The 27,386-nt window shown below is 36.4% G+C and overlaps 3 protein-coding genes, 1 non-coding gene and 1 pseudogene across 6 annotated transcripts; 4 read left to right on the forward strand and 1 right to left on the reverse strand.

The window, feature by feature from the left end:
* The first annotated feature begins 643 nt into the window (after positions 1–643).
* LOC103942301 (L-type lectin-domain containing receptor kinase IV.1-like) lies at positions 644–2,907 on the forward strand. The gene has a single exon (XM_009352488.3). The coding sequence runs from the start codon at positions 753–755 to the stop codon at positions 2,751–2,753; it is 2,001 nt and encodes a 666-aa protein (XP_009350763.2). The 5' UTR covers positions 644–752; the 3' UTR covers positions 2,754–2,907.
* Positions 2,908–11,628: 8,721 nt separating this feature from the next.
* On the forward strand, positions 11,629–13,851 carry LOC108866812 (annotated as a pseudogene).
* Positions 13,852–14,729: 878 nt separating this feature from the next.
* On the forward strand, positions 14,730–17,120 carry LOC125476639 (glucose-induced degradation protein 4 homolog). 3 transcript variants are annotated; one of them, XM_048582948.1, is made up of 8 exons: positions 14,730–14,926; positions 15,134–15,189; positions 15,362–15,505; positions 16,065–16,138; positions 16,240–16,294; positions 16,365–16,427; positions 16,522–16,707; positions 16,809–17,120. In XM_048582948.1, the coding sequence occupies exons 1-8, from the start codon at positions 14,881–14,883 to the stop codon at positions 16,824–16,826; spliced, it is 642 nt and encodes a 213-aa protein (XP_048438905.1). In that variant the 5' UTR covers positions 14,730–14,880; the 3' UTR covers positions 16,827–17,120. The 3 variants fall into 3 exon arrangements, with proteins under 3 accessions (XP_048438905.1, XP_048438904.1, XP_048438906.1); XM_048582947.1 differs by having other exon boundaries at positions 14,735–14,926; positions 16,522–16,649; XM_048582949.1 differs by having other exon boundaries at positions 14,775–14,926; positions 15,292–15,505; positions 16,522–16,649.
* A 2,524-nt stretch (positions 17,121–19,644) lies between these two features.
* On the forward strand, positions 19,645–21,268 carry LOC125476871 (putative cyclin-D7-1). The gene is made up of 5 exons (XM_048583442.1): positions 19,645–20,238; positions 20,409–20,495; positions 20,769–20,867; positions 20,979–21,183; positions 21,243–21,268. Exons 1-5 carry the CDS (start codon positions 19,990–19,992, stop codon positions 21,266–21,268), a joined length of 666 nt encoding a protein of 221 aa, XP_048439399.1. The 5' UTR covers positions 19,645–19,989.
* A 3,535-nt stretch (positions 21,269–24,803) lies between these two features.
* TRNAW-CCA lies at positions 24,804–24,875 on the reverse strand. Its single transcript has one exon. It is a non-coding gene; the product is annotated as a tRNA-Trp (tRNA).
* Positions 24,876–27,386: the final 2,511 nt, after the last annotated feature.

Genomic DNA, 27,386 nt, shown 5'->3' on the forward strand with positions numbered 1-27,386 from the left:
TAAAATTAATTTAAGCTGAGAAGTGTAGAATTATCAAAGAGACGGGTCAAGGGCCCATTTCTAACAACACCATTGTCCCCAATTTAATAATTACAACATGCACAAATCGTCAGGTGTGGGGTTTTACCACAAAAGGCCTAGTATTAGTTGGAATTGGGTTAGGATATTTAAACTCTTCTTTTCGCAGAGATGCGGTCGATGTGGAATATTTCAACATGCCTTCTCAATTGGGACCCAATTAGTAGGTTACACGTGGAAAATCCACACATCGACAACCACATAAAGCCAAGGGGACTCACCCTATTTGTAGGGCCAAGGGACCCACCATCATCGCGCTAGGCACAAAGGACTCACCCATCATGTGGTAGTACGATCCCACTTCCAAGCTCTAATACCATATAGAATTATCAGAGAGACAGGCCAAAGGCCCACTTCCAACAACACCGATATTGTCCCCAACTTAGTAATTACCACCTGCACAATTTTTCAGGTGTGAGGTTTTATCACAAAAGATCTCGGTATTAGTTGAAGTGAGGTTGGAATATTTAAACTCTTTTTTTCTTAGAGATACGATCGATGTGAGATATTTCAACAAGAAATTGCTAACGGTGGCAGTCACTGAATAGTCTGGATTACTATTTTAGTCTGCTACACAAAGACAACACATTCAATTAGTGAGGCAATGAAGGGACAGCTCAGCTAAGCTTCATTGCTTATAACAAAGTTCCCAGAGGTTTTGGAGAGAACTAGAAATGGCAGCCATGTTTTTCAAGCTTGTAATACTCATACAAGCAACCCTAGCAGCAGCTCAAAATGTTAGCTTCATCTACAAGGGTTTCAAGTCAGGAAATCTTAGCTTAGACGGTGTAGCCCAGTTCACACCCAACGGTCTTTTGATGGTTACAAATGACTCTCAAGAGATAAGGGGCCATGCCTTCTACCCTAACCCAGTCACCTTCAAGAATTCATATTCTGATACCCATGCTTTCTCATTTTCTACAACATTTGTGTTCGCTATCAGACCGGTGCTTACAACTGGTCATGGAATGGCCTTCGTCATTGCTCCAAAAATAGGGATTCCCCAAGCTGGAAACGGCCCTTTCCTAGGCCTTTTCAGTTCAACCAACAATCGCAATGTCACCAATCATATTTTTGCTGTAGAGCTAGACACTACCAAGGAGATCGAGTTCAATGACATCGATAACAACCATGTAGGAATTGACATTAATAGTTTGAACTCTGTGAAATCTTCTACCGCAGGATACTATGCTGAAAACAATCGTGGGTTTCGGAACTTGTCCCTCACCAGTGGTCAAGCAATGCAAGTTTGGGTGGAATATGATGGTACCAAGAAGCAAATCAATGTCACGTTGGGTCCAGTCGGTGCTGGTAAACCCCATGCTCCACTTTTATCTCTGAACCATGACCTTTCCCCAATCCTACAAAAAACCATGTACGTTGGCTTCTCATCCTCCACCGGTTCTTTTCCTACGTCTCATTATGTTTTGGGCTGGAGCTTTAAAATGAATGGGCAAGCTCAAGAACTTGTTCACTCACACCTTCCCCACCTGCCTCAGATAGGATGTAAACAAGTATCTAAACTTTTAACCATCGGTGTGCCTGTGATGTCTGTGAGTTTGGTTTTGCTAGCAATTGTTGGCATTATTTATGCCATAAGATGGAAGAGGAAGTTTGCAGAGCTGCTTGAAGATTGGGAGCTTGAGTATGGACCTCAAAGGTTTAAATATAGAGAATTATATGTTGCTACAAAAGGGTTCAAGGAAAAGGAACTTTTGGGAAGGGGGGGGTTTGGTAAGGTTTATAGAGGCATATTACCTGCCTCTAAAACTGAGGTCGCAGTGAAGAAGGTCTCACATGAATCAAGACAAGGGATGAAGGAGTTTGTGGCAGAAGTTGTGAGCATTGGCCGCCTCCGTCACAGAAATTTAGTACCACTTTTGGGATATTGTAGAAGAAAAGGAGAGCTTCTTCTGGTCTATGACTACATGCCTAACGGAAGCCTAGACAAGTACCTCTACGACCAACCAGCGGCCACTCTTAATTGGAGCCAAAGGTTTAAAGTCATCAGAGGTGTGGCTTCTGGGTTGTTATATCTTCATGAAGAATGGGAGCAAGTTGTGGTTCATAGAGACATCAAGGCAAGTAATGTATTACTAGACGGGGAACTGAATGCTAGGCTAGGAGATTTTGGCCTTGCAAGATTATATGATCATGGAACAGACCCTCAAACTACTCATATTGTAGGAACACTTGGGTATCTAGCTCCAGAGCATACAAGATTAGGCCGGGCCACAACACACACCGATGTGTTCGCTTTCGGGGCATTCTTGCTTGAAGTTGCCTGTGGAAGAAGGCCAATAGAGCTAAAAGGTCCAGCGCATGATGTGATTTTGGTCGACTGGGTGTTTTCTTGTTGGAAGAAAAACAATATTCTTGAGGCAAGAGATCAAAAGTTAAGCACGGAATTCGTAGCTGAAGAAGTGGAACTGGTGTTGAAGCTTGGGTTGTTATGCTCTCATTCAAATCCTTCAGATAGGCCAAGCATGCGCCAAGTTGTGCAGTATTTGGATCGTGACATTCCGTTGCCGGAGTTGTCAGTTCATGCGCATTCTTCCAGTGGCTTACTGTTTGCGCCCCATGAAGATTTTGATGATTCTGCAATGTCATATCAGTCTTCTTCGAGGACGGGGTTTTCTTCTGTTGCGTCGACACTTCTCTCAGGCGGTCGCTGACTGCTCTAAGCAATTAGGATTCTGTTGCAAACTGGTATTCACATAAAATAAACGGTGCAAACAATATGTCTGTAATGCTTTTTCTTGTTAGCATGTCAATGTAATATATGTTCATCTACTGGTTTGCAATATAGACCTAGCTATTTGCTTGTTAGCTTGTCAATCTTCTTTAATGTTTTATACACACAATTAAAAAATTAGTGCATTGTACGCTTTAGCAGAAATGATCGAAAACGATCCTGCTCAAAATTAATATAAGTCGGATTATTTTGAAGTCAATGGATAGTTTGATCACTTTGTCTCGGTTTAAAATGCTCTTTTAATTGCTAATTAGTATGAGATCTTGGAACATTTAGATATCTAGCACCCGGCCGATCATACAAGATTAGGCCGGGCTACAACGAGCACTGATGTTTTATATTAGGCTTTACTGCTTTAATGTATTTTCTTCTTGAAGTTGCCTCTGAAACAAGATCGATAAAGCTATTCCGTCATGATTGTTGGTTCCTTAATGATTTTATCTTCGAGCTTCTCATTATTGACCTTGTTCTAGAGGCAAATTCAAGCAGGCAGTTAAAATAATCCTTTCTAGACATAGGAAGAAGGTAAGTACAAATGGTTGTGTGCTATGAGCTTTTTTAATCCAGTTACATTAAATAAAAGGAGTTTTAACAAAATACTATCGGTACTGTTCACTTTTAACAAAAAAAATCACATTTTAACCTTTCCTGGTACCATTCACTTATACCTTTATTTTTTATTTTTCTTTAAAACTAAAGTTTTTGAGGAATTTTAGTTAGTTTACCTTTAAATTAAATAGGTAAATACAAAAACAATGTGTATATTAATTTTTAATATTCATAATATGTGAAAAGATACCTTTTCTTTTTATATATGATTGACTGGGTATTTCCAACCATCGACTGTGACGTTATAGAGAATTTAGTCTTGGTCCCATATTTAAATTAATACGCTGCTAGTGCTACCGTCTTAAAAAAGAAAGATCAATAACCAACCAGAAAGAGCCAACACCCTTCTTCTTCTTCTTTTTTTTTTTTTTTTTTTTTTTTTTTTTTTTTTTTTTTTGGGAAACAAGGGAACCCAGCCAAGGCACAGAAGCCAAAAAAACAACAGGAAAGCCTACAGAGAGGCAAACACCAAGGAGACAAACCAGTAGTGAACAGGGATAGAACATAAAGACCCCTCCACCGAGTGGAAGCGTCACCCCAATAACCACCACAACGAGATTAATGTGGACATGGCAAACCATCATTGTTCAAAACATAGATCAACGAAGATGGGGGACGATCGACCCAAACAGAATCACTCATCTTCGGAAAACCAAGCGACGCAATCTCATGCGCCGCACCATTAGCTGATCTGGGCACCCAAGACCAGTGACAGTTTTGGAACTCCTCCCCCAGTTGCTTGACCCAAGCCAACAAAGGGTAAGACTCCCAACTGCCTATATCCAGAGAACATCAACACCCTTCTTTTAGGTTGATATTTTAAGCATAGTTATGCCTCGTTTATCTATTATTTAGTTATTATCTATATATATAAAGGGAGAAGACCAGTTTTGTGAAGCATTCAAAATGCTAAGAATGCCCTCACTTCAGGAAAAAAAAAAAAAAAAACACAAAATCATCTTAATAGAATACGGTTAAAATCGTAATAGCAACTATAATAAGGCTGAATCTATATATATAAAGGGTGACGACCGGTTTGGTGAAGCATTCAAAATGCCAAGAATGCCCTCACTTTAAGAAAAGAAAAAAAAACACAAAATCATCTTAATGGAATACGGTTAAAATCGTAATACGCACCTATAACAATCGTAATACACACAATGTAATATGTAGAGATGTTTTTACAACCGTTAGATGAAAGACATTCCCCATTCAAACAAATTGTGACCCTTCAGATGAAAGACATTCTACAAGCAGTTGCTACAATGGAAACTGCAACCGACCTCGTGTTCAAGAGGCCACAACAGCTTACTCAATCCCCACTATTCATAGAAAAAGGAGAAACGAACTCAACCACACATAGCCATTTCTCACATCGTCTGTTTTATGCTTCTTCTTTGTCCACTTTCATTGTCTTAAATTTCCTATTCATTTTGCTCAGTTTTTGTTCAGTTTCGATAAGGTATTACAGCTCAAAGCCGATTTGCAGATTTTAAAAATGGTGGATGCTAGGCAAAAAACGCTTGGACAGGTAATTCAATTTCACTGCCAAGACCGTTCGTTTCTTTTGGATAATTTTGATCTTCTACTGATTTCGACTAAATTCTAAAAAAAATTAATTTGCTTAGTTTAATTTGTAGTTGTTCATTTCTGATGAAGAGCTGTGAATGTTATGAATTGCTACAGGTTTAAACACCCACCAATGTGCATGTGACCTTTTACCAAAGTAGTGGAAAAATGTTGGTACTTGCATGACGACGGGAGTTCGAACCTCACCAGTAGCTAACCTAACACCTAATTTAATAAAATCTATCATTTGAAAAAAAAAAAAAAAAAAAAAAAAAAAAAAAAAAAACCAACCCCCCCCCCTAAACCCCCCGGGCGGGGGGCCCCGCCCCACAACAACAACAAAAAAAAAAAACACACCACCAGTGCACTACCCTATTCCCCTCTAGACAGCCAAACATGCGCTACCATTAATGAAATTTCATTGCTCTTGACAACTTTATATACCCAAATATATGCTAACTCTATAATCACAATTAAGGAATGCTTCTATGCAAGAAGCACTTTTCCATATTTTTTTCCTACCCATAGCCATCAAGTAGACAACCTTGATTCTAGCGTTTGAAATTGCAGTTTTTATAAGTTACTAGCCTCACCGCACGTGCGTGACATTTTTTCATCACGGACGCTACATGCCCCTAAAGATGTGTTACTTTGGTTATGCATGTGAGAATGTCATAACAATTTCTTATTATTTTCTTTTCTTCAATCATCTCCTTATGATATTTTTTTTTTCTCTATGATTGTGTTACAAACTATTATTTTAACCATGCTTTCTAATTAACGCACATAGTCAAGGCTTATTGTTCTATAATTCCGGGTGTTACACCCAAAGAAATTTTACATATGTCGAAACCACGTATGCCAATTTGTAGCCATTGTTATTATTATTATTATTTTTTTTTTTATCATTGGTGCCACATTATCAAACGTTTTTTTATCACAGGTACCAAAACAAATAAGTATGAAATCTGAATTTTTCCAACTATTAAGAAAGATAAAATGCACAAATATTGTCTGCAAATTTAGTCTCCCTAACATTACCCATATTGTTATCTTTGAAATCCATTTATTCAATGATGACAATAAATTCTGCAACATCAGCACTACAAATAGAGTACAACTAAAATGAATTTGGACATTGTATTTTTGAAAAAAAAATTTGTAGAAAAAATGTACAAAATGCAATTACAATTATAGTACAAAATGTAGAAAAAACCTTAATTCACTCTGAAATTGGTGTAGCAAAGGAATGCGTACAATTGCAATTACAGTACAAAATGCAAAAAAAATGTATCAAGAGAAAATGGTGAAGCTTTGAATATAAAACTGAATTGATTGTCGGATGTATGTATTAGATATAACTGATTGCAATCGTATGCAAGGACGATGAATTAAAAAAGTGTTTTTATATTTTTTTTCTACTGGCACTAAATTCTCAAGGCCTTGTCTGATGATAAGAATGAAACCAAAGATCTTGAATTAGAATCTAGAATATTTGGAATTGAAAGTTAACTTTGTTTGCAAGGAAATGAAATCCTACCACTGAAAAGCAATTTGTAGCATTGGCTTTTAGAATTCACCCAGATGCTCCGAAAACATTGGTTTGATATCCTTTTCTCTACAAGCACTAATTTTTAATGAAATGCTAATTGAACTTATAAATTTCTATTAGGTTTTAGACATTGGCATGTCAACGTTGTGCACATTAAAAATGTTGTTTGTCACCAATTGCAAGTAAAATTGACAATTCGCTATCAAGTGGTACTTGTTTGCAAAAGTACAAAAATTATACAAAAATTTGTTATTCCATTCACTACACACGGAAATCAAAATTATATTTCATATACTCTTATATTTTTCTCCTCAATCCACATATAATTCAAAAACCTTTGTGTTTAATGTTTATACTTGTGTCCTCCACAATGAGAGCAGTCAAGAACTAATCTCCATCTTTCATACTTGTTTTCTCTTTGGCATAGCAGATCTCCAGTGGTCCATCCTCTTTGCATTGATCACCATGGAAAAGAGGAAATTTGTTTATTTATATTTCAAATGAAGAAGATGTCCAACTTCTCACCCAAACATTGAAGTAAAAGCATATAAATGAAGCCATATAGAATTGTTTGAAAGTAAGATATATAGAACCCAAAACAAAAACCTGATTAAGCAAGACAACACATAGTCCTAAAATCTTATTTGGATGGACTTCATATGGCTTGCAAAAATGCTTATCGTTCCTTGTCGATCCAAACAATCAAAAAGCTTTATCTGGTTCCTGGCCAGTCAAGGAAAAAAAAAAAAAAAAAAAAAAACACACGGAATGAAAAGAAATGAAACAATAACAGATAAAACAATCATGGAGAACTAAGAACCAAGCAATTGTAATTTTGCAAATCAAATCTACTACAATAAAAATCCAATCATATATCAAAATGAGGGAGATCAAAACCTTATATCTCCACATACGCTTACACTCATGTGAGAGGCATTTTTTTAATCACGGGCACTACACGTCTCTAAAGATGACGAATGCATACAACATATACATTAAATGGGTATGTCTAGTTTCAATATGATTAAACTATGTCAATCATATCGCAGGTAACATGCATATATTTTGATTTCCTTCAGAAATATCAGTGGACCAGTCAATACAAAATTCGGATGACCACATTATGGGCATGAACAATTTTCTGCAGGGTTATTTGTCCTCGTGATTGAATATGATTTACAGTTTAACTTTTCTCGTGATTGACTATCGTTTTATGAATTCTCCAAAACTAATTTCAACGATCCAAACCGTCAAAATTGTTTGTATATGCTTGGAGATCACATCATCAAAAAATCACAAAAAAAAAACATTCAGAGATCAAGTAACGGGACAAAGCTTTTCAACGGTTATAAACGAAAAATCACGATTTAACGGTTATTTTAACTCCGATTTTGATGATTTTTTATAACTACACTCCTTGACCCTATATGAATAGAATGAATGAATTCCAATTTAAAATATTTACACAAGTGGATACCACAAAATCTTATGTTATACTTAATAAAAGTATAAATAAACTCTAAGTGTTAGTCAATCTATCATTTTATGAATTCTCCAAAACTAATTTCAACGATCCAAACCGTCAAAATTGTTTGTATATGCTTGGAGATCACATCAGCAAAAAATCACAAAAAAAAACATTCAGAGATCAAGTAACGGGACAAAGCTTTTCAACGGTTATAAACGAAAAATCACGATTTAACGGTTATTTTAACTCTGATTTTGATGATTTTTTATAACTACACTCCTTGACCCTATATGAATAGAATGAATGAATTCGATCTTCAATTTAAAATATTTACACAAGTGGATACCACAAAATCTTATGTTATACTTAATAAAAGTATAAATAAACTCTAAGTGTTAGTCAATCTATCGTTTTACGAATTCCCCAAAACTAATTTCAACGATCCAAACCGTCAAAATTGTTTGTATATGCTTGGAGATCACATCAGCAAAAAATCACAAAAAAAAAACATTCAGAGATCAAGTAACGGGACAAAGCTTTTCAACGGTTATAAACGAAAAATCACGATTTAACGGTTATTTTAACTCCGATTTTGATGATTTTTTATAACTACACTCCTTGACCCTATATGAATACAATGAATGAATTTGATCTTCAATTTAAAATATTTACACAAGTGGATACCACAAAATCTTATGTTATACTTAATGAAAGTATAAATAAACTCTAAGTGTTAGTCAATCTATCGTTTTACGAATTCTCCAAAACTAATTTCAACGATTCAAACCGTCAAAATTGTTTGTATATGCTTGGAGATCACATCAGCAAAAAATCACAAAAAAAAAACATTCAGCGATCAAGTAACGGGACAAAGCTTTTCAACGGTTATAAACGAAAAATCACGATTTAACGGTTATTTTAACTCCGATTTTGATGAATTTTTACAGCTACACTCCTTGACCCTATATGAATACAAAGAATGAATTTGATCTTCAATTTAAAATATTTACACTAGTGGATGTGGATATCACAAAATCTTATGTTATAATTTATATACTTAATAAAAGTATGAATCAACTATAATATTAATAATTATATACATTAATTTAATAATTTTATATCCCTAAAAAGTAAAAACTATAATAATTATATAGATGTAGGTGTAAATTGAATACAATTTCATGATGATCGATGTAAATTGAAGATTTTGTAAATGGAGGTGTAAACTTTTGAGAAAGACTTACAATCTTAAAAACAAAAACTCTTTATCCTTGCACATTTAATATTTGTAATATATTATCAGTGTATGTATTATTTTTTTTATTAGGCTTTTATTTTCGAGTGTAGATATAGTACTTGAACGAGAAATGTTTTAATGTTTTGAAGTAATATTTATGTGGCAATGTGTGGTATGTGCAAATTTAAAAAAAAATATTTTTTTCTTAACGGGTCATAATGGGTCATAACGGGTCGGGTCACTTTACCCGTTGGGTAAAGTGACACGACCTGTTAAGGACCCGTTAAGATAACGGGTGTGACACGACACGACCCGTTAAGATAACAGGTGTTACACGAAAACGACACGAACACGATAGACACGACCCGTTTGCCAGGCCTAATGTTGGGTTTGTTTGTTTGTTTCTTTTTTTTTTTTTCAATTTTAAATAAAGGTAAAATAGGAAGTTCAACGAGAATTCGAAAAAAATAGAGTGTATTCATAAGATTTAGGGTGTTCAAAAAAAAAAAAAAAAAAAAGACCTGTTCTCATAATTGTTGGGCTTTATTTTTGGGGCTTTTATTCCTTTTTATGTGAGGAATAAGGAAAAGAAAGAGAAGAAGCATGTATAACTCAAGACTCAGGTCACGGTATAAGGATTCAGAGACTCTCTCAGCACCTACACGCACATACGGAGAGGGAGAGAAAACCCAAAGAGCAAGGAGGAAGATTGGAGGTTCAAGCTTTGCCATGGAAGTGAGCCGAGATGGATTTTCGGTTATTTCTTTCTATGCTTTTAAATTCAATTATTTTGGACTTTAATATTATGAACTAAATTTTCTTTGCTAGGTCTAAGACATAGCTTAGCCATCAAAGTTTATAGTTATATTAATTTCTTATTAAGGAAGTGTTATTGGTACTCTAAAAATCTCATTCTATACTCTTCACAAGTGTATTATTTTTTTTTTTTTCAAATATAGAAAGTTTGAAATGTAAAATGAGATTTTTGAAATACTAATAACAATTCTCTCTTATTATTATTAATTACCATTGAGTGTTCGAATCTGTTCTTAATGCTTGTATTTAATTGGCTACCAGGTTGAGACTGAAAAGAGATATCTAATATATAGTTTCTAGTAATGAGTGCCATAAATAGAATAACATGATTTATGCAGTTTCTTTTGCGAATTTCCAGTAGTGCAAAATGGGTTCTTGGTTTTTTGAATTTTTTGCTTGGAAAATAATGGGTTAGTAATGGATACTTTTGGTTGAGTATGAAACAGAATATCAAATAATTTAGGAAAAATCAATGGTCAACATTCGTAGTAATTAAGGTTAATATGCTCTAGATTTCGGATGGAATTAATTAGGTGAAATTGGCGTCGTAGTATTTTATTTATATTCATTCATCTTTCATATTTACTTGCATAGTTGCTTTGCATGTCCAATTTTATCATCATAAACCTTGTTATATTTATTTTTATTTTGCAACTATCACGATAATAAATTTAGATTAATCCAACCATTGTTGGAACAACCACTAAACGTTTCATCATAATACTACCTTACGGATACTGTACACTTGCAATTCTAACGGCTACTTGGCAGGAACATTCACCAAGCCAGCGAAGGATACACTTACGTTGAATAAAAATTCTTCAGTCAAATCACCTTCAATAATTCATACTAACCGATGAGCACATATTCTGTGTGTGTGAACAATTTCATTTTATTTTTTATTTTTATTAAGGAGTGTGATTAGTTTTTAAAATTTTAAAAAGAGTATGAAAAAATGATGATGGGACAATTTCTCTTAATAAGTGCATATTTTATCTTAATATTACATAATTACTGTTTTTTTCCATCCTTATGTAAATATTGTATATCAAAAGTGAGGCTAAAATAGGATAAATAGGGATATATAATTACTGTTTTTTGTCCTCCTTATATAAATGTTGTGTATCAAAAGTGAGGGTAAAATATGATAAATAGAGATGTATAATTACTTTTTTTGTCCTCCTTATATAAATGTTATGTATCAAAAATGAGGGTAAAATAGAAAAAATAGGGATATGATTTTCATTTTGTCAAAATGTATAAAATTATTATTTTGCCATCCTCATGTCAAATATTGCGTATTCAAAAAAGGGCAAAATTGAAAAAAAATGGGAAAAATGTTGATAATGGCTCTTTTCTTAGTAGAATAGCATAGATAGATTAAATGAATTGTTATTAACATTACAAAAATCTCATTAGACATTCCAAACTTTATATAATTGAAAAGAAAAATACACTTGTGAGAAGTGTAGAATGAGATTTTTGGAATGGAAATAACAGTCCCTAAATTAATCAAACTTATCTTTAAGGTGTGATGACACAAATTTCTTTACGTAATCCATTTCCAGGAAAATTCCGGAAAGCAGAACGAGTAATTAGTCTGTTTCATCTGCCTCCTCCATTTCCCTGTCCCTCTCCATTTCTTTATGCAGAAGTATTTGATGTGTTTCAAGCTTCTAATACTACTTGTACTAGTCAGCATAGCAGCTGCTGAAGATCTCAATTTCGCCTACCATGGTTTCCGGTCTGCAAATCTTAGCCTAGACGGCATAGCAAGAGTGACACCCAATGGTCTTCTGAGGCTTACAAATTACACTAGATTCAAGATTGGTCATGCCTTCTATCCCAACCCAGTAATTTTCAAGAACTCATCTAACGTTACAGTTCTCTCCTTCTCTACCACTTTCATCTTTGCTATGAGATATACGGGTCTCCAGGGCCACGGAATAGCCTTTGTCATCGCTCCAACAAGAGGGCTGCCCCATGCTTCTTCATCCCAACACCTAGGCCTGTTCAACCTGACAAATAATGGCAGTCCAACAAATCATATTTTCGCTGTAGAGCTTGACACTTTTCGGAACGAAGAGTTCAAGGACATCAATGATAACCATGTCGGGATTGATATTAATGGTTTGGCCTCTGAGGTGGCTTCTCCTGCCGGATATTATGTCGGAGAAAGATTGATCACCAGTGGCCAACCGGTACAAGTTTGGGTGGACTATGATGGTAGCAAGAAGCAAATCAATGTCTCTTTGGCTCTAGTTAGTAATGGTAAGCCCTATATTCCACTTTTGTCTTTGACACGCGACCTTTCCCCGGTTCTTCACAGAACCATGTACGTGTGCTTCTCCTCGTCCACTGGCCAGCTTACTGCTTCTGCTTACTTGTTGGGGTGGAGCTTTAAGATGAATGGTCAGGCTGAAGAACTTGTTCTCTCACAACTTCCCAAGATGCCTCGGCTAGGACCTAAAAAAATATCTGAACTTTTGAACATTGGTCTGCCTGTGATCTTGGTGAGTGTCGCTTTGCTAGCATTTCTTTTTGGTGTAAACTATGCCTTAAGAAGAAAGAAGAAGTTTGCAGAACTGCTTGAGGACTGGGAGCTTGAATATGGGCCTCAAAGGTTTAAATACAAAGAGTTATATATTGCCACAAAAGGGTTTCGCGAAAATGAACTTTTGGGAAAGGGTGGATTCGGTAAGGTTTATAAGGGTATATTGCCCACCTTTGGGATTGAGATTGCTGTGAAGAGGGTCTCACACGAATCAAGACAGGGGATGAAGGAGTTTGTGGCAGAAATTGTCAGCAATGGACGTCTTCGTCACCGAAATTTAGTCCCATTGTTGGGCTACTGCAGGAGAAAAGGAGAGCTACTGTTGATCTATGAGTACATGCCTAATGGAAGCCTGGACAAGTACCTCTTTGGCCAACCAGCGGTCACTCTCGATTGGAGGCAAAGATTTAGAGTCATAAGAGGTGTAGCATCAGGGTTGCTTTATTTGCACGAAGAATGGGATCAGGTTGTGGTTCACAGAGATGTCCAAGGCCAGCAATGTATTACTAGATGGGGAATGGAATGGAAGACTAGGAGATTTTGGGCTTGCAAGATTATATGACCACGGCTCAGACCCTCAAACTACTCATATAGCTGGAACATTTGGGTATCTAGCTCCTGAGCATGCAAGATCAGGCCGGGCCACAACAAGCAGTGATGTGTTTGCTTTCGGTGTATTTTTGCTTGAAGTTGCAAGTGGAAGAAGGCCAATAGAGTATCACGGCTCTGAGGATGTGATTTTGGTTGATTGGGTCTTTTCTTGTTGGAAAGGAAGTAATATTCTTGAGGCGAAAGACCCAAAGTTAGGTAATGATATTGTAGCGGAGGAGGTGGAGTTGGTGTTGAAGCTTGGGCTGTTGTACTGCCAATCAGAGCCTACAGCAAGGCTAAGGATGCGCCAAGTTGTGCAGCATTTGGAGGGTGATATTCCTTTGCCTACAGAGTTGTCACTTCTCAGTGCCTCTGCAAGTGGCCTAGCCATTTCTCAGAATGAAGGTTTTGATGAGTCTACAATGGCCCGGGGGTCTTCAGCGTCATCATATGCTGCAGATTCGTCATTCCTCTACAGCGGTCGATGAATCCAAAAGCAACAAGATCTTCTGTGTCTCTGGTATTCATAGCGTATAAAACTGAGTGGCACTCCTAGTACTTATGATTTTTGTAAATTTCAATCCGTTCAAGGCCAATCATATTATCATACACAAGTTTGTTCTTTTGTTCTTTGCTATTCTATCTGCAGTCTGCACGGAGCAATATGCATTTTGTGCATTGCACAGAGCAATATAGTCATACAGTGATTGTTCTTGTTCACTCGTGTTCGTCATCAAAATTTAGTATGTCTCTTGGGCTTAGCGTTTCCTCACAAAGAAGGTTTTGACAAAATTGCAATGGGCGCGGGGTTTCCCCATTCATATGCTGTAGAGTCATCACTCCTCTCAGCCGCTCAGGTGGTCGCTGACACCAAGCACATAGCGTTCTCTAGTAAATATTTTTATCAAGTACAACATAAAATCCACAATCGGGAATCAGAACAATCTGTTGTTTTGCATCCAAGTGCTTATTAGCTTGTCAATGTAACAGGTTCTCTCTGTCTTCGTCGAACATGTGATTATCTCTATTTGTTCTAACGTGTTCCGATGTGTTTCAAATTTCAATCTGTGTGGTACGTAAACGATGATTAGTCCATTGCTCGAATATCTCGATGCTAGACCAGAGAAGATGGTGAGGTGAAGGACCAAAAGGAAAAGTACGTTTGTAGCAAAAGTGATAATGGAGCACACGTACATAACTATAGTTTACTGTATTGAGATGTATTGAGAGAGAGAGAGAGAGAGAGAGCGAGAGAGAGACTACAGAGGTTCTACAAGATACTTTGTTAGAATGTGTCCACTTAAGGTTATGTCCAGTAAACTCTATTTGTCGACTATGATATTATCCTCTTGTTAGAGACGAATTTTGCCCATTTCAAAATGAAAGTGGGCAATAACTCTGATTTGGACATGGCCTTTTTTATTTTTTTAAATACAAGAATACGTTTACACCGAGTTGAAGAATAAATTGATTTCAACCTCACTAATGACAGTATTCGATGAAAAATAATGAAGTAAGAAAAGGAGAGGAAATAAAATAGTAGGCGGTTACGGGTCGGGTTCATTAGACAGGCGCGGACTCTGGATGGCGTATTGGATTGGAGGTAGCATCTGAGTCGCCTTACTCCGTTCCGATTGAATTAATCAAAGAAATGCCGGTGAGAGTGGCGGAGACCTCCGCGCCTTCTCAACTTTCAGGTACTCCTCTCCCCCCTCTTCTCTCTCGAAGCCGAAGGCCACCGCAAACAGCGGTTTGCCCATTTCCTAAAGTTAGGTTTCTTGCCGAAATCTGCACTATTGGTACATTTTGTAGGATTGAATTCTCAAAGGCACTACCTTTTATGTAATTTTTCTTCCAATTTTTCACACACATATGTATATGTTTGTGGATGTTTCTCTGTGCAGGTTCAAATTGTGGACACACAGCTCCTCCAGCTTGCACACTTTTAAGCGTTGGACAGGTTTCTCTTTGTCCCTGTGCCTTTGTAATTCTTAAATTTCTTTCCTTTTTCTTGAAATTGGTTAGAATTGTGGAGTATCGCCTGATCAATATTGGTTTTAAGCACAAGCACCGAAATTTGGAAGCGTAAATGTGTGCCACATTGTAGAAGTAAGTTCATGGTTCTGTGGCAGGCCTTCTCCGGTACGCAGAACGTTTCTAGTCTGCACAAAGATGAAACGTGGAGAGTGAATGTTCGGATACAGGGGTGTGACCTTGAGTATGGTTATCTATGTGGAAACATGGAAGCTCTTAACGTTTCTATGGCAGACACACCGGTAAGAAGTTTCTTTCTGCCTGTTGACTAGCTGTCACCGTGAAATATTTGTTTGTGTATTGGTATTGATATTAAGTATTTCCGCGAAATGATCTAAGAACAACAAAAGAGTCAACGAACTGCTGAGTTTTTATCGGACTGTTCTTTAGTTAAGGAGTTTCATTCCCTTATAGCATTGTAGGTCCCTTTGATTTTCATACTGTTGTCAGTGCTGTGGTTGTCTAGAGTCCACATCTTGTAATATGGCTATATCTAGATGGCAAACCTCATAGTTAAATCTTAAATCAAGCATTCTTTGGGTTCATTAGGTGGCCGCGAGAAACTTGATTTGCCTGATTTTCAATCTTCCTTTCCTAAGATATCAGTACAATATTCACTGCTTATCGTGTGTCTAATAGAAGCCTGCCACTTTCATGCAAGACGTGTACATTAGATTTGACACCGTATCTAATTTTTTGTGGATATGGAAATCTAGTTACTGTAATCCCCCACACTCCCGTATTCTGATATTTTCATAACCTTCATTGGGTATCTACTTTGTTTTCCAAAATGTATGTTAGGTAGTTACCTTTTGGGAAGGAGAGATTGTTGACACCAAGAATTATACTTTCTTCACTGGAAAATGGGAAGCAACGTATGTTTCTTTTGTTCTTTTAACCTGTAATCCATAGTAGACCCTAATTAGCAATGGTTGTGGAATAACAATCTAGTGCTTATTTGTGAAACCCTTTACAGGACAGAGGATGATATAAGGCACTGGACCAAGTTTCCTTCTTTTTCCTCTCTTCTGGTATGGAGTCTATATCTTCTCAATCTATGGAAAACTTCTTTTATCGTCTGATTAATTCTATTGTTTACAGAGCCAAGTGGAAGTTGATGGTGGCAAATCATTAGATCTAAGTAATTATCCATACATATTCATGGTAACTGATCTAATTGCTTTATTATTCCCCATATAATTACTACTTAACCATCGGATGAAACGTTGATGAATTCTTTGACATTGTCGTGGTGCAGAGATGGAAAGAGCAATACTTTGTGAATGTTGGCACAGACTGTGGGCTGACTATAGCTGGCTTTTACTATGTCTGTTTTTCTTGTAGCGACGGCTCCATCAATGGCTTCTATTATGATCCTAACAGCAGGTACACTGGCCAGAGTATTTCCCTCATTTTTTTCATGGGATGTGCGTATGCTTACAAAGTATGTTGCCACTTTCATTATTATGCGCTGTCTTTCTGGTTTAGTATTTTAATCACATTGCAGCAAAGTGACTGATAAGTATTACTTGAACCAACGTGCAGCCCTTTGGAGAAGCTTGAGCTGAAATCCACTAACGAGGAACGATCAGGTTTCAGCTTTTCATCATATGAACTGCGATAGATGAGAAAATATATGTCTAGGGATATGCCTGCTAGGAATTGTACAACTTTTGGTCAATTTTCAAGAACACGCGTCTCCATTTGTAATGCAAGGATTAACGTACGAGTTGTGAAGATGTACATTTGTCTGTGTTTGTAAAAGTATGTTGCGGAGCTGTTTGGTGTTCTTGTATATTGTAATTGCCGATTGCGAGTTACTTTGGGGTGATATGAAATCTTGCATATGTGCCCAAACCTTCGGCTCAAATCTGAATTTATGATTGTGAATACAAGCAAAAATAGGTCCAGTCAAGTTTACTTCTTTATGATTCTTGGTATTATGATTTAAAGGAAAGCTTAGCAATGCCCTGAACTTTGTACCTTGTTCCACTTTGCCGGTTTGCCCTATGAATTTTTTTATTTTGGTTGAGCCCCCAAACTTTTCATTCCTACCGGTTTCTCGGAGACGGTCGACAGTGTCACAATTTTCCGTTAATTTCATAACATGCAATATATAACCAACTTTTAGGAGCGTATATGTCATCAAAATGCAACATTCACAAGAAAAAATAGTAAATATTTTGGAATTCTTAATTAAGCTATGAGAAAGGTAAAAAAAAAAAAAAGAGAGTGAAAGAAATGAAACTTAATGCTTATGCATTAAATCAAATGCTTCTACGATACAAAATGGACGAAAATACATTTAATACGACAGAATAAGTGACAACTAACAGGAAAGGGAGAACATTGGACAATTGAAACTTAAAATTTTTTGCATTAAATCAAGGGAATTTTAACGAAAAGCTCCTGGTATTGTTCACTTTAACGAAAAATCATATTTTTACACTAAAAAGTCAATCTTGGTATTATTCACTTTACCTTTTATTTTGTCCTTATCGTTAAAACTCAAAGTTTTCAAATCATTTTCATTAGTTTTCCTTTAAATCAAAGGCCTCCACGGAATAAGTGACAAATGAATTGAAAGTACTCATAAATGAACTTATGGGAATGGGAGAGGATTGGGCAGTTCTCGCTACTTACATGTAAGAAATTATTCCTTCTTTAATGACGACGACATGACATCATATTACCATACAAATTGAAAATCTTCATTCTCTTTGTTATCGCTTAAAGGTTATTTCTAGAAACATTCATTCGATTTAGAGAGCGTTTAGTCATCCATGTGAATAAAAAATAAAAAAAATAAAAAATTGAAGGTTTACTATAAGGATGTTAATGTCATTGTAATTGTTGATTTGTTCAACACATATGGATAATTAAACAATCTTAAAAGTGAATGAATTTTTCTAGAGATGGTCTTCAGTTGATGATAAAGAGAATGACTAGTCTAATTATGAAGTTTGTATGGTTAAATGATGTCACATCGTCATTGAAGAAAAAATGACCCCTTATATATAAAGAACCAAGTATTGTTCGGGTGCATCGGCATGAATAATTTTGGGCGGAGGGGGCTTAAAATGAAATTGATAGTTTACAGGCCTAAGTGGAATGAAAAAAGGCTCAGCTTAGCTACTGCTTCTTAGGGTTGTGAATCGGCTTGAAACAGTTCAAACTTACATTAGGTTCGACTCGTTAAGAAACAAATTAAGTTTGAGTATTAATATGTTTGACTTGTCAAAACAAGAGCAGCGAATAGTTCTCACGAGATAACTTGAATTAGGCTCTATTCAAGTAGTTTGTTTGTAATGAAAGATTATGTTTGAGATTTTTCTTTCGGATAATATGGTTACTTTTAAGACGAATTTGATATTATGTTCCCATCTTCTTCTGTTTCTAAACAGACAACAAGCATTGACAAGTATGAGGGGTCTATCTCTTAAAGTATTACTTTTGAATTTTTTTTGTTTTGTTGTGTTGTTTATGTTCCCATTTTTCTGTCTCTAAACAAACAACAAGCATTAACAAGTATGAGGCGTCTATCTCTTCAAGCGTTGCTTTTGAATTTTTGTTGTTGTGTTGTTTATGTTCTATATTTTTTTTTATTAAAATGTGTTGTTAAGTTGTGAAATTTTTTTTATTATAGCAAACCAACTTATTGCAATAAAAAGCTCGATACAGTTTGAGCTTGGTGTCAAGTTGAAGTTTTTAAGCTCACTCGAGTTCATATAAGAAGCAAGCCAAACCTAGTTTGATCTCGAAAAAAATTAAACAAACCAAAAACTTTGAGCAAAGTGTTATTCGATTTGGTTCGGCTGGTTTACAAGCCTCAATGCTGCTGGTAGAGAATATGCGTTGTGGACCTTGTGGTCCCCAATCCAACTGGCCGAGGTTCAAGGATATGAACATCTAAACCATTCAATTAATTAGCAGCTTTTGTTGGTGGAGACTGGAGAGATTCAATTCAATTCAATTACAGATCATATAGCTTGCAGTAGCGGATTGTCCCAATAGAGAACTGATGAGATGAGATGAGCTGAGAATTGGCCATCACCATTCACCACCAAGTCCCTCATGATCAAGCGTTGAAGACGATCACGAAGTGGGGCCCAACCCAAACACACACAACTTGTAAAATCAACATTGAAAGTGGGGCCCACATTTGAGCCCCTAATATTATTCTCAAGTTCAGTGCCAACCAAACCAAACCACCACAGCACCAACACATTCACAAACCTTGGCATTTGCCCTCGTTTCCTGCATTGAAGGGGGACGACGATGAGATGAGAGAGTGAGGGAGAGAGAACATTTATTCCACTAAGTTGCCCACAGAAACATCCTCGTGCATGGACTCACGCACTTGGTAACCCAGGTCAAATAAAACACCCTAATTTAAATAATACATAAAATACTAACACAATAAATAATTAAAATAAAAATCTTAACCCACCACTACTAGCCTACTACCAGAAAAACACTGCATTTACCCCATTTCATGAGGGACGTGTCCCTCTGTTTATTTCTCTATCTGTAAGTTGTAAGTTTGTAACCACCCACCAACTCTTATATAACTTCCCCTTAACTTTCCTGATCATTTCACCATCTTCCATATTTTCCTTTCGTTTTCTCAAGCTGTTCATCTCTCACTCGAGCCCTATTATTGGGGAAGAAGAAACATATGTACTTTTTTTAGACTGGCCATAGCATCTTTTATATTATTCAAAACATGGTTTGCATGGAAAGTTTGCTTTGTGATGAGGTATGCCCTTCAAGCCCCCCTGCAGTGACTACTGAGCCTTTCGGTCGCAGTAACTTTGGATCCTCAATGTATACAACTAAGGAAGAGTATGAGCAGGCTCTTACCATATGCATGGAGAAGGAGATCAGCTACATGCCTGAACCTAATTATCTAGGGAACCTATCTTCCAATAATTTGGTCATTGCTAGGTTAAAATGCATTCAGTGGGTCATCAAGGTCAGTACAATAACATATGTGCGTGTGTGTGTGTGTGTGTGTATGTTAATATTTATCGAACTACGCTTTTTAATTAATTGAGGAAGAACTACTGTATACCTTGTATTAATTAGAAGATGATTACTACGGTAATACAATATAACATTTTAACTCTTTGTTTGTGTTTTCAGTCTGCAGGTCGGTTGAACCTCTCCCTTGGAACCGTTTTCTATGCTGCAAATTACCTTGATCGGTTCATATCCATGAACCATTGCACTGTAAGGACTATATGTTATATAGTAATAATTTAAAATCATTCAGTGATATATGTATAGAGCGAGAGAGACAGAATTCAATTGGTCTAATTTGGGAAGGGGCACATATATATTATATATATGTGTATCACTGAATGAATTTATTTAATTCAATTCTATGGTGACCTTTCATATTCTTTTTTAAATTTTCTAATTTTCCAATTTCCTAGTTATTTGTTTCGACAACATTGAAAGGATATATGAAACTAATATGTATAAAGGTGTATGTATTTTCAGGGATGGAAATATTGGATGGTTGAATTGGTGTCTGTTGCCTGCTTATCTATTGCCTCCAAGTTCAGTGATACCTGCAATCCTTCCCTGCTTGAACTTCAGGTGATAACTATTCATTAATTACGTGCGTGAGCTGCTGTTATTAATGAAGAATGTAACCATCATATGTTTCTGCATTGGTTTAACTACTGTGCTAATTCATATTGATCGCAGATGGAAGATCTGGACCATTCATTTGAGCCAAGCACAATCCAACGAATGGAAATGATGGTGCTAAATGCATTAGGATGGCGCCTTGCGTCTACAACAACTTACTCTTACTTAGAACTGTTGGAATGGATTCTGGACTCCTTGAAGCCCCAACTTCATGAAAAGCTCATAGGCCGACTTAACAAATTGCTTCTTGGAGCTATTTCAGGTATATATGTATATGCATGCACATTTTTTATTCGTAATTATTCGATGCATGTTGTACAGTTGTAGTGTATACCCCTGTTGAATAGAGTTTTTCTTTTTAACTCACTGCGTTCTGAGTTCAAACTCTCCCCACTCTCTTTAATCAAGCTTAGAGTACTAATATCGATTATGCTAAAACACTTGTATTATTATTTGCTGATAGTACTTATAATTAATGAAACAAAAATTATTATGAAAATTCCAGATTCCAAGCTTCTGGATTTTAGGCCAAGTGTGGTTGCCATATCTGCTCTAAGGTGCAGTCTGGATAAGATACAACTTTCAGAAGCCACATCTGATAACGCCTACCTCACGTGTCTTACAAGTCTATTGGATCATGACCAAAAGGTTAATTAATTAATTTCAATCTTCAGTATCAAATTCCCTTTTTAATTTGCCCTTTTCTTTTGCTAATTAATTTCTAACATTTTATTCCTGGTACTGTTTTATTGACTGGTTTGTCCACTACCTGTATATTATAGTGTGAGCTGGTGAAGTGCCATATGATGATGGAGGAGCAATATTCATCGGTTGATTTTTTGGACAACTTAAGAGTTCAACGGGATATTCATTACTGCCCTTCAAGTCCCACAACAGTGCTGTTGAAGAATCGTATTATTTTTTATGATTTTCATGTTGATTTCTCTCTCTTTAAGATGAGAGATCAAACTATAATCACCGGGATTAACAAGAGAAAGCGAGAAGATGACTACCCTAATTAGAAACATATCTTCTATTTATTTATAAATTCCCCGTAGATTGTACGTCAAGAAAAGCTAAATCTTGAGATAGAGTTTGACAGAACGTGTGATACATATCTATGAGAGAAGAAATAATTAAGCAAAGCTGTTTTTCTCTACCTCCTGCATGCTGATTACAACTTCTGCTGGACTGCTACCCACCTCTGGATTTTCCCTTTTTTTATGTAATGACTAGGGGTGGGTTCAAAAAACCGAAAACCGAAAAAAACCGACAACCGAACTGGACCGAGGCCGAAAAAAACCGAACCGAAATTGTCAAACCGAACCAAACCGAATCTGACCAGTTCGGTTTCAGTTTTTGAGGCTCGGAAACCGAACCGAACCGAACCGATATATATATAATTTTTTTGAATATTTATAAATTGTTTAGTCATACAATCATAACAAAACGAACCTGTTGCCAAGTTGGTTTTAATGAAACTTTACAAGCTGGAGGCATGGGTTCGAACCCTCATGCCTCCAGGATTTGTGAGGTTATTTTTAATTTTTTAATGTTTTTAACAAAACCCTTAAGCCTTAACAAATAACAACCCTGGTCCCTGACTCCCTGTAACTAAAGCCGCCGTTGTAACCCTAACCCTTAAGCCTCTTCTCTCTCGTTCCCTACTTCCCTTCCCTGCCTTCAGTTCTTCTTCTTCTTCAGTCTCGCGTAGCCTGAGGTCCTGAGCCTCATCTCTCTCTCGCTCTGTCTCTCTCAATCTCTCAGGCGACTCGTGACGGCGCAACCCTTTTCACTCTCAGTCTCTCACACCTCGCCCTCGTCGTCAGTCACTCTCTCTCATCTCGCCGTCAGATTTTTCTTGCCGTTTTCAAGTCTCGACAGTCGACATCAAAAGGTTAGCCTCCTCTCTCTCTCTCTCGGTCTTCAAGACTTCAACTTCAATCACTCTCTGTATCTCTCAAACTCTCTGTCTCTCTCAGTCTTGAATCCCAGGCGACATCGAGTTCGCGACTGGCGGACCTTTCTCACTCTCAAATTGTCTCAATCTCTCACACGGTCACACCGTGCCTTCGCCGTCAGCGCCAATCTTTGATCTCGCCTTGAGCTTGTTCTTGCCGTGCCGACTTCGAGTCTTGAGACTGCAAAGGGTTGGTCTCGTACTCTCATATATGGGCTTCTGCTTCTGCTTATCGAATATCGATATTTAATTCTGGGCTTCTGCTTGACTGCTTCTGCTTAGTGCTTACCGATTCTGGCCTTCTGGGCTTCTGCTTCTGCTTCTACTTAATGCTTACCAAATTACCAATCATTAAAATTGCATGCAGATTCAGAATTCAGAAATTGTAAATTTGTAATATTTGATTAATTATTCTTTGTCGTGAATCGTGATTGAAGATTTTGATGGTTTTCTGGGCTTTTGAGAACCTGTTGGTTATACTGTAATATTTGATTTCGATATGTTCATGTGACCATATCCTGATGGATTAATGAATAATCTTGAATGTCCACTGTAGTAGCCCTTGTGAGCAAAAAAGGGTTACATAAACTATTTAGGATCTTTTAACAAATTGGTTGAGCTATTTATGAATTCTTAAACTCTTGAAGCTCTAATGTTTTGTTTAAAAGGCCTGTAGATGTTCATGAAGGTGCCATCTTCTGAATGCAACTTCCATTAAGCTTACAAAAGGAAGCTATGCTTCAGATTACATTCGCAAATTTGAAATAAGATCAGAGGGATTTGTCCAGCAAACTTTTAATTTGTCTGACTTCATGGTGTTCTTGCTTGTCAATCATAATTTCTCAAACTATTTAGGATCTTTTAAAAAAAAAAAAAAAAACCGAACCGGGCCGAAACCGAACCGAGAAAACCGAACCAAATACAAACCGAACCGAACACAAACCAATAGAAAACCGAACCGAACCGAACCGAACAATAATTTCGGTTCGGTTTCCAATTTTCGCAAAAAACCGAACCGAACGGAACCGAACACACCCCTAGTAATGACAGTTGGGCCACGAAAAGATATTTCTGATTGAATATATAATACCTGGTCCTCATCAAATTTTGTTAGAATTTTTCTGGTTAAACACCGCACTCATCTGAGTTTACGCACATTCTTAAAATATTGTTTGTTTAAATTTTATTACAGTGTCAAAAGACAATAAAGGGCATAACATTTTAAAGGCTAACCCTAGTCCACCTATAACCAAAGGGTAAGAAAAGAAGAAAAATGTTATTACAAACTTTGATTCTTATTCCATTGATTAAAATAAAGGAGAAGATTATAAATTGTCAAGACCGCATTATATGCTCAAAGACCGCATTTTTCCGAGATTGGACACATGAAAACAAGAACAAGGTACGAACAAAAGCGGATGCCCAAAAAAAATAAGAGAAGCAAAATCGAAATAAAAAACAAAACAAACCCACGATGAAAATTGACAAATTCCCAAGATCTGAACTTGAGAAAACAAACTGAAGGTGAAGTTAAAAAAGAAAAGAAAAAAGAAATGATAAAAATTGATATACCAAACGAGGGGATTGAAGTCAGAGGGATGAAACATGCTCTAATATCATGTTAACAAATCAAACGACAAGAAAATAAGAACAGAAAAATGTTAACTAATATTATTGTACTACTTATTTTTATTATATAATTGCATGATAACGTTATCAAAATTGTCAATGAACACAACCAATAACAACGTAAAATTGTCAAAACTAACAATGAACACAAACCAATAACAATGTAAACAATTGATTAAAAGTTGCACACAAGATAAATTATATGTTTAGAATATACTGAAATTTTCTTATCAGAATAAGTTTGGCGGAAAGCTAAAAATTATAAAAAAATAAAAAAAACCCGGAGTGGGTATTGAACCCGACGTGAATCGAACACGCAACCTTCTGATCTGGAGTCAGACGCGCTACCATTGCGCCACGGATCCGGTTGTTAACCATGTTACATATTATTATATATCCAATCGAATAATCTGTTTTTTATTCTCACGGCGAATTCGTTTGGTTGCTGCTCAATGCTCTCACTCTACGTAGCTTATAGCCAAAACGGTTCAAACTTGAAAGAGACATCCCGCCAAGATCAAACTGTAGCTTGAACTTGAGCCTGAAACCTCAGATTTAGAGTCGTATTCTCCAAGAAGTTTCATTCCATTCAACAAAACATCGATATCTCGAGTTCAGATGAATGAGTTGTGCAGTCAGTGCGATATATCTTTATAAAAACTTTCAGTTCTTCCGACTCTGTGAAATAATTCTGAACCTATGAAATAGTGTGCAGTCTGAAATTGAAAAAGCTCATAAAACTTATGGTTTTTCCTTTTGGTGCACTAGCATTTGCGTCTGTTTTCTTGAGCTGACAGAAAGAAGAACTTAAATTTTTCCTTCAATTTATTACTACTTTTAGCTTCACGCTTAAAACTTTTAACTTGGTATATAAGGCATCTGATTCCCACCGGGCGTGCTTTCTTCTCTTCGCAGCATCTGAGAACATACCTTTTAACTGAAAGACAGAAAGGGCTTCAAGTTTGTGTATAGAAAGAAAGAAAGAAAGAAAGAAAGAAAGAAAAGCCCCCGTGATTCAAAGGTTAAATGAATGAGATTAATTATGAAGAGAATGAAGAAGTTAATTTTTATGTGTTTCCGAAATACATACATGTTACTTTTTGTTGATGCACAAAATTTGTGAGATTTTGGAACAACGTAAAGTGTCAAGTTTGTGACCTTCGTTCGGTTGCTTCGGTCACCTAGTGATGAGAATATGTAAAGAGATAGGGAAGCCAACACAAGATGTAAAGGGTTCACCCTAAGTCTAGCTACGTCCACGAAGTAGAGAAGTACTCATTAATGGTTACAAGAGTTCTTTAATAGTGAAGGCTTTACACAAATACATAAGTTTAAGCATAATTATCATTAATGGGTTCTAATGACTAGTTAAGTACAATAATGACATTAGGGTTTAATTGTAGGGAAAATGATCCTCGTTGGATCCTTTTCATGGGGATCCTAGGGATCCCGTAATCATGGTCATTCATCGTTCATTGTACATCGTTTGGTCAGTTTTCGTTAGGTACTATTTATATTTAAATTTGAAATGATTTCTAACCACACGATGTACAATGAAAGGTCACGATTCCTTCTCCTAATTGTAGCAAAATGGTCTTCTTTTATAGTTGAGGAGAGCCTCCAGCATTTGTCCGTGGTCTATGAGCTTTATTTTGACGTTGACATATGTCATACTGTGATTGGCCTCCTGGTTGGAGGGAAACTCTTGTGCTTCGACAATGGTGCTTGAACATGAACCCCTCAGTGGGTCCTTGAAGGTATGACGTTGACCGGTGTTTAGTAGTTTCAAGATTGATCAGGTATAGTACAAACACTTATATTCATTTAATACAAACTATTCTTTTACTAGCTAGTAGTTTATTTTCAATCTTCACTTAGTTGAATGAGATCTCAAGTTCAACTTACAATAATGATGACGATGTAAGAACTATATCCACAGATCAATGATTTACCAATTGAATAACCAAAACTTCAAGAACAATATTAAGTAATAAAGCTATAAACTGAAATCAAAGAGTTGCCGAGAAGCTTACCTGCAGAATTGAAACTCGAAGAAGCCATAGCTGCTTCTCAACCAAACAACCTTCTCCTCTTTTGCAAAAACAAAAGTGCTCGCCAAATAATAGGTATTCGGATCAAAACAAACAGCGATATTTGCAAGAGCAGTGATTGAGGTTATATATAGAATTATTCCAACTTATTCTCCTATTAGAATTAGTTTAGAAGTCAACAAAGTATACCTTACCATACTATGAGTGTTGAAGGTTAATCAGCGCAAAACCAAGTCCCACAATCAAGGACTACATAAGCACCAATAATTCTATAAGGAATAGAATTCCTTTGAGCATATTAACAAGACTTTTCCATTCAAAGATTCATCCAATATTACAGCCAATTCTAAGTCATGTTTCATACTCATATTCTAACAGAGGATGATATATAGTTATCATGAGTTAGACACCTAATTGTGAGTCCTATTATTATAGACAACGGCAGATCCAAAGGTCGCGAGATTCTACAAAAATTTGGAATCATGGGGAGGAAGGATCTGAGGACCTTATGGTCATGTGGTATGAGACTTGAAAATACTCACAAATTGTTCGACAAAATATCTTTTAGGCATAATTCAACAGACCTTGACAAGTGATGCTCGACGGGCTTTGAGATAGGCTTTGAAAGTTGTCGACAGTCTTTAGTTAGTTGAATGAGATCTCAAGTTTAGCTTACATAATGATGAGGATGATATATAGTTGTCATGAGTTCGACACTTAATTGTGGGTACCGGATCCAAGGGTCCCTAGATCCTACAAAAGTTTGGAAATATGGGGAGAAAGATCCTCAGATGACCTTATGCCCATCTGGTATGGGACTTGAAT

This window comes from the organism of the source record quoted next, unplaced genomic scaffold (assembly GCF_019419815.1).
Source record: "Pyrus x bretschneideri cultivar Hongxiangsu unplaced genomic scaffold, Pyrus_bretschneideri_v1 Contig2, whole genome shotgun sequence".
Taxonomy (NCBI): domain Eukaryota; kingdom Viridiplantae; phylum Streptophyta; class Magnoliopsida; order Rosales; family Rosaceae; genus Pyrus; species Pyrus x bretschneideri.

Bases quoted from the DNA above. Each gene is read 5' to 3' on its own strand.
- LOC125476871 (XM_048583442.1), top strand. From the start codon at position 19,990: ATGGTTTGCATGGAAAGTTTGCTTTGTGATGAGGTATGCCCTTCAAGC. The intron at 20,496-20,768 runs GTAAGGACTATA...ATGTATTTTCAG, and splicing joins TATCCATGAACCATTGCACT to GGATGGAAATATTGGATGGT. The intron at 21,184-21,242 runs GTATATATGTAT...CATGTTGTACAG, and splicing joins GCTTCTTGGAGCTATTTCAG to TTGTAGTGTATACCCCTGTT.
- LOC103942301 (XM_009352488.3), top strand. From the start codon at position 753: ATGGCAGCCATGTTTTTCAAGCTTGTAATACTCATACAAGCAACCCTA.
- LOC125476639 (XM_048582947.1), top strand. From the start codon at position 14,881: ATGCCGGTGAGAGTGGCGGAGACCTCCGCGCCTTCTCAACTTTCAG. The intron at 16,139-16,239 runs GTATGTTTCTTT...AACCCTTTACAG, and splicing joins ACTGGAAAATGGGAAGCAAC to GACAGAGGATGATATAAGGC. The intron at 16,295-16,364 runs GTATGGAGTCTA...TATTGTTTACAG, and splicing joins CTTCTTTTTCCTCTCTTCTG to AGCCAAGTGGAAGTTGATGG.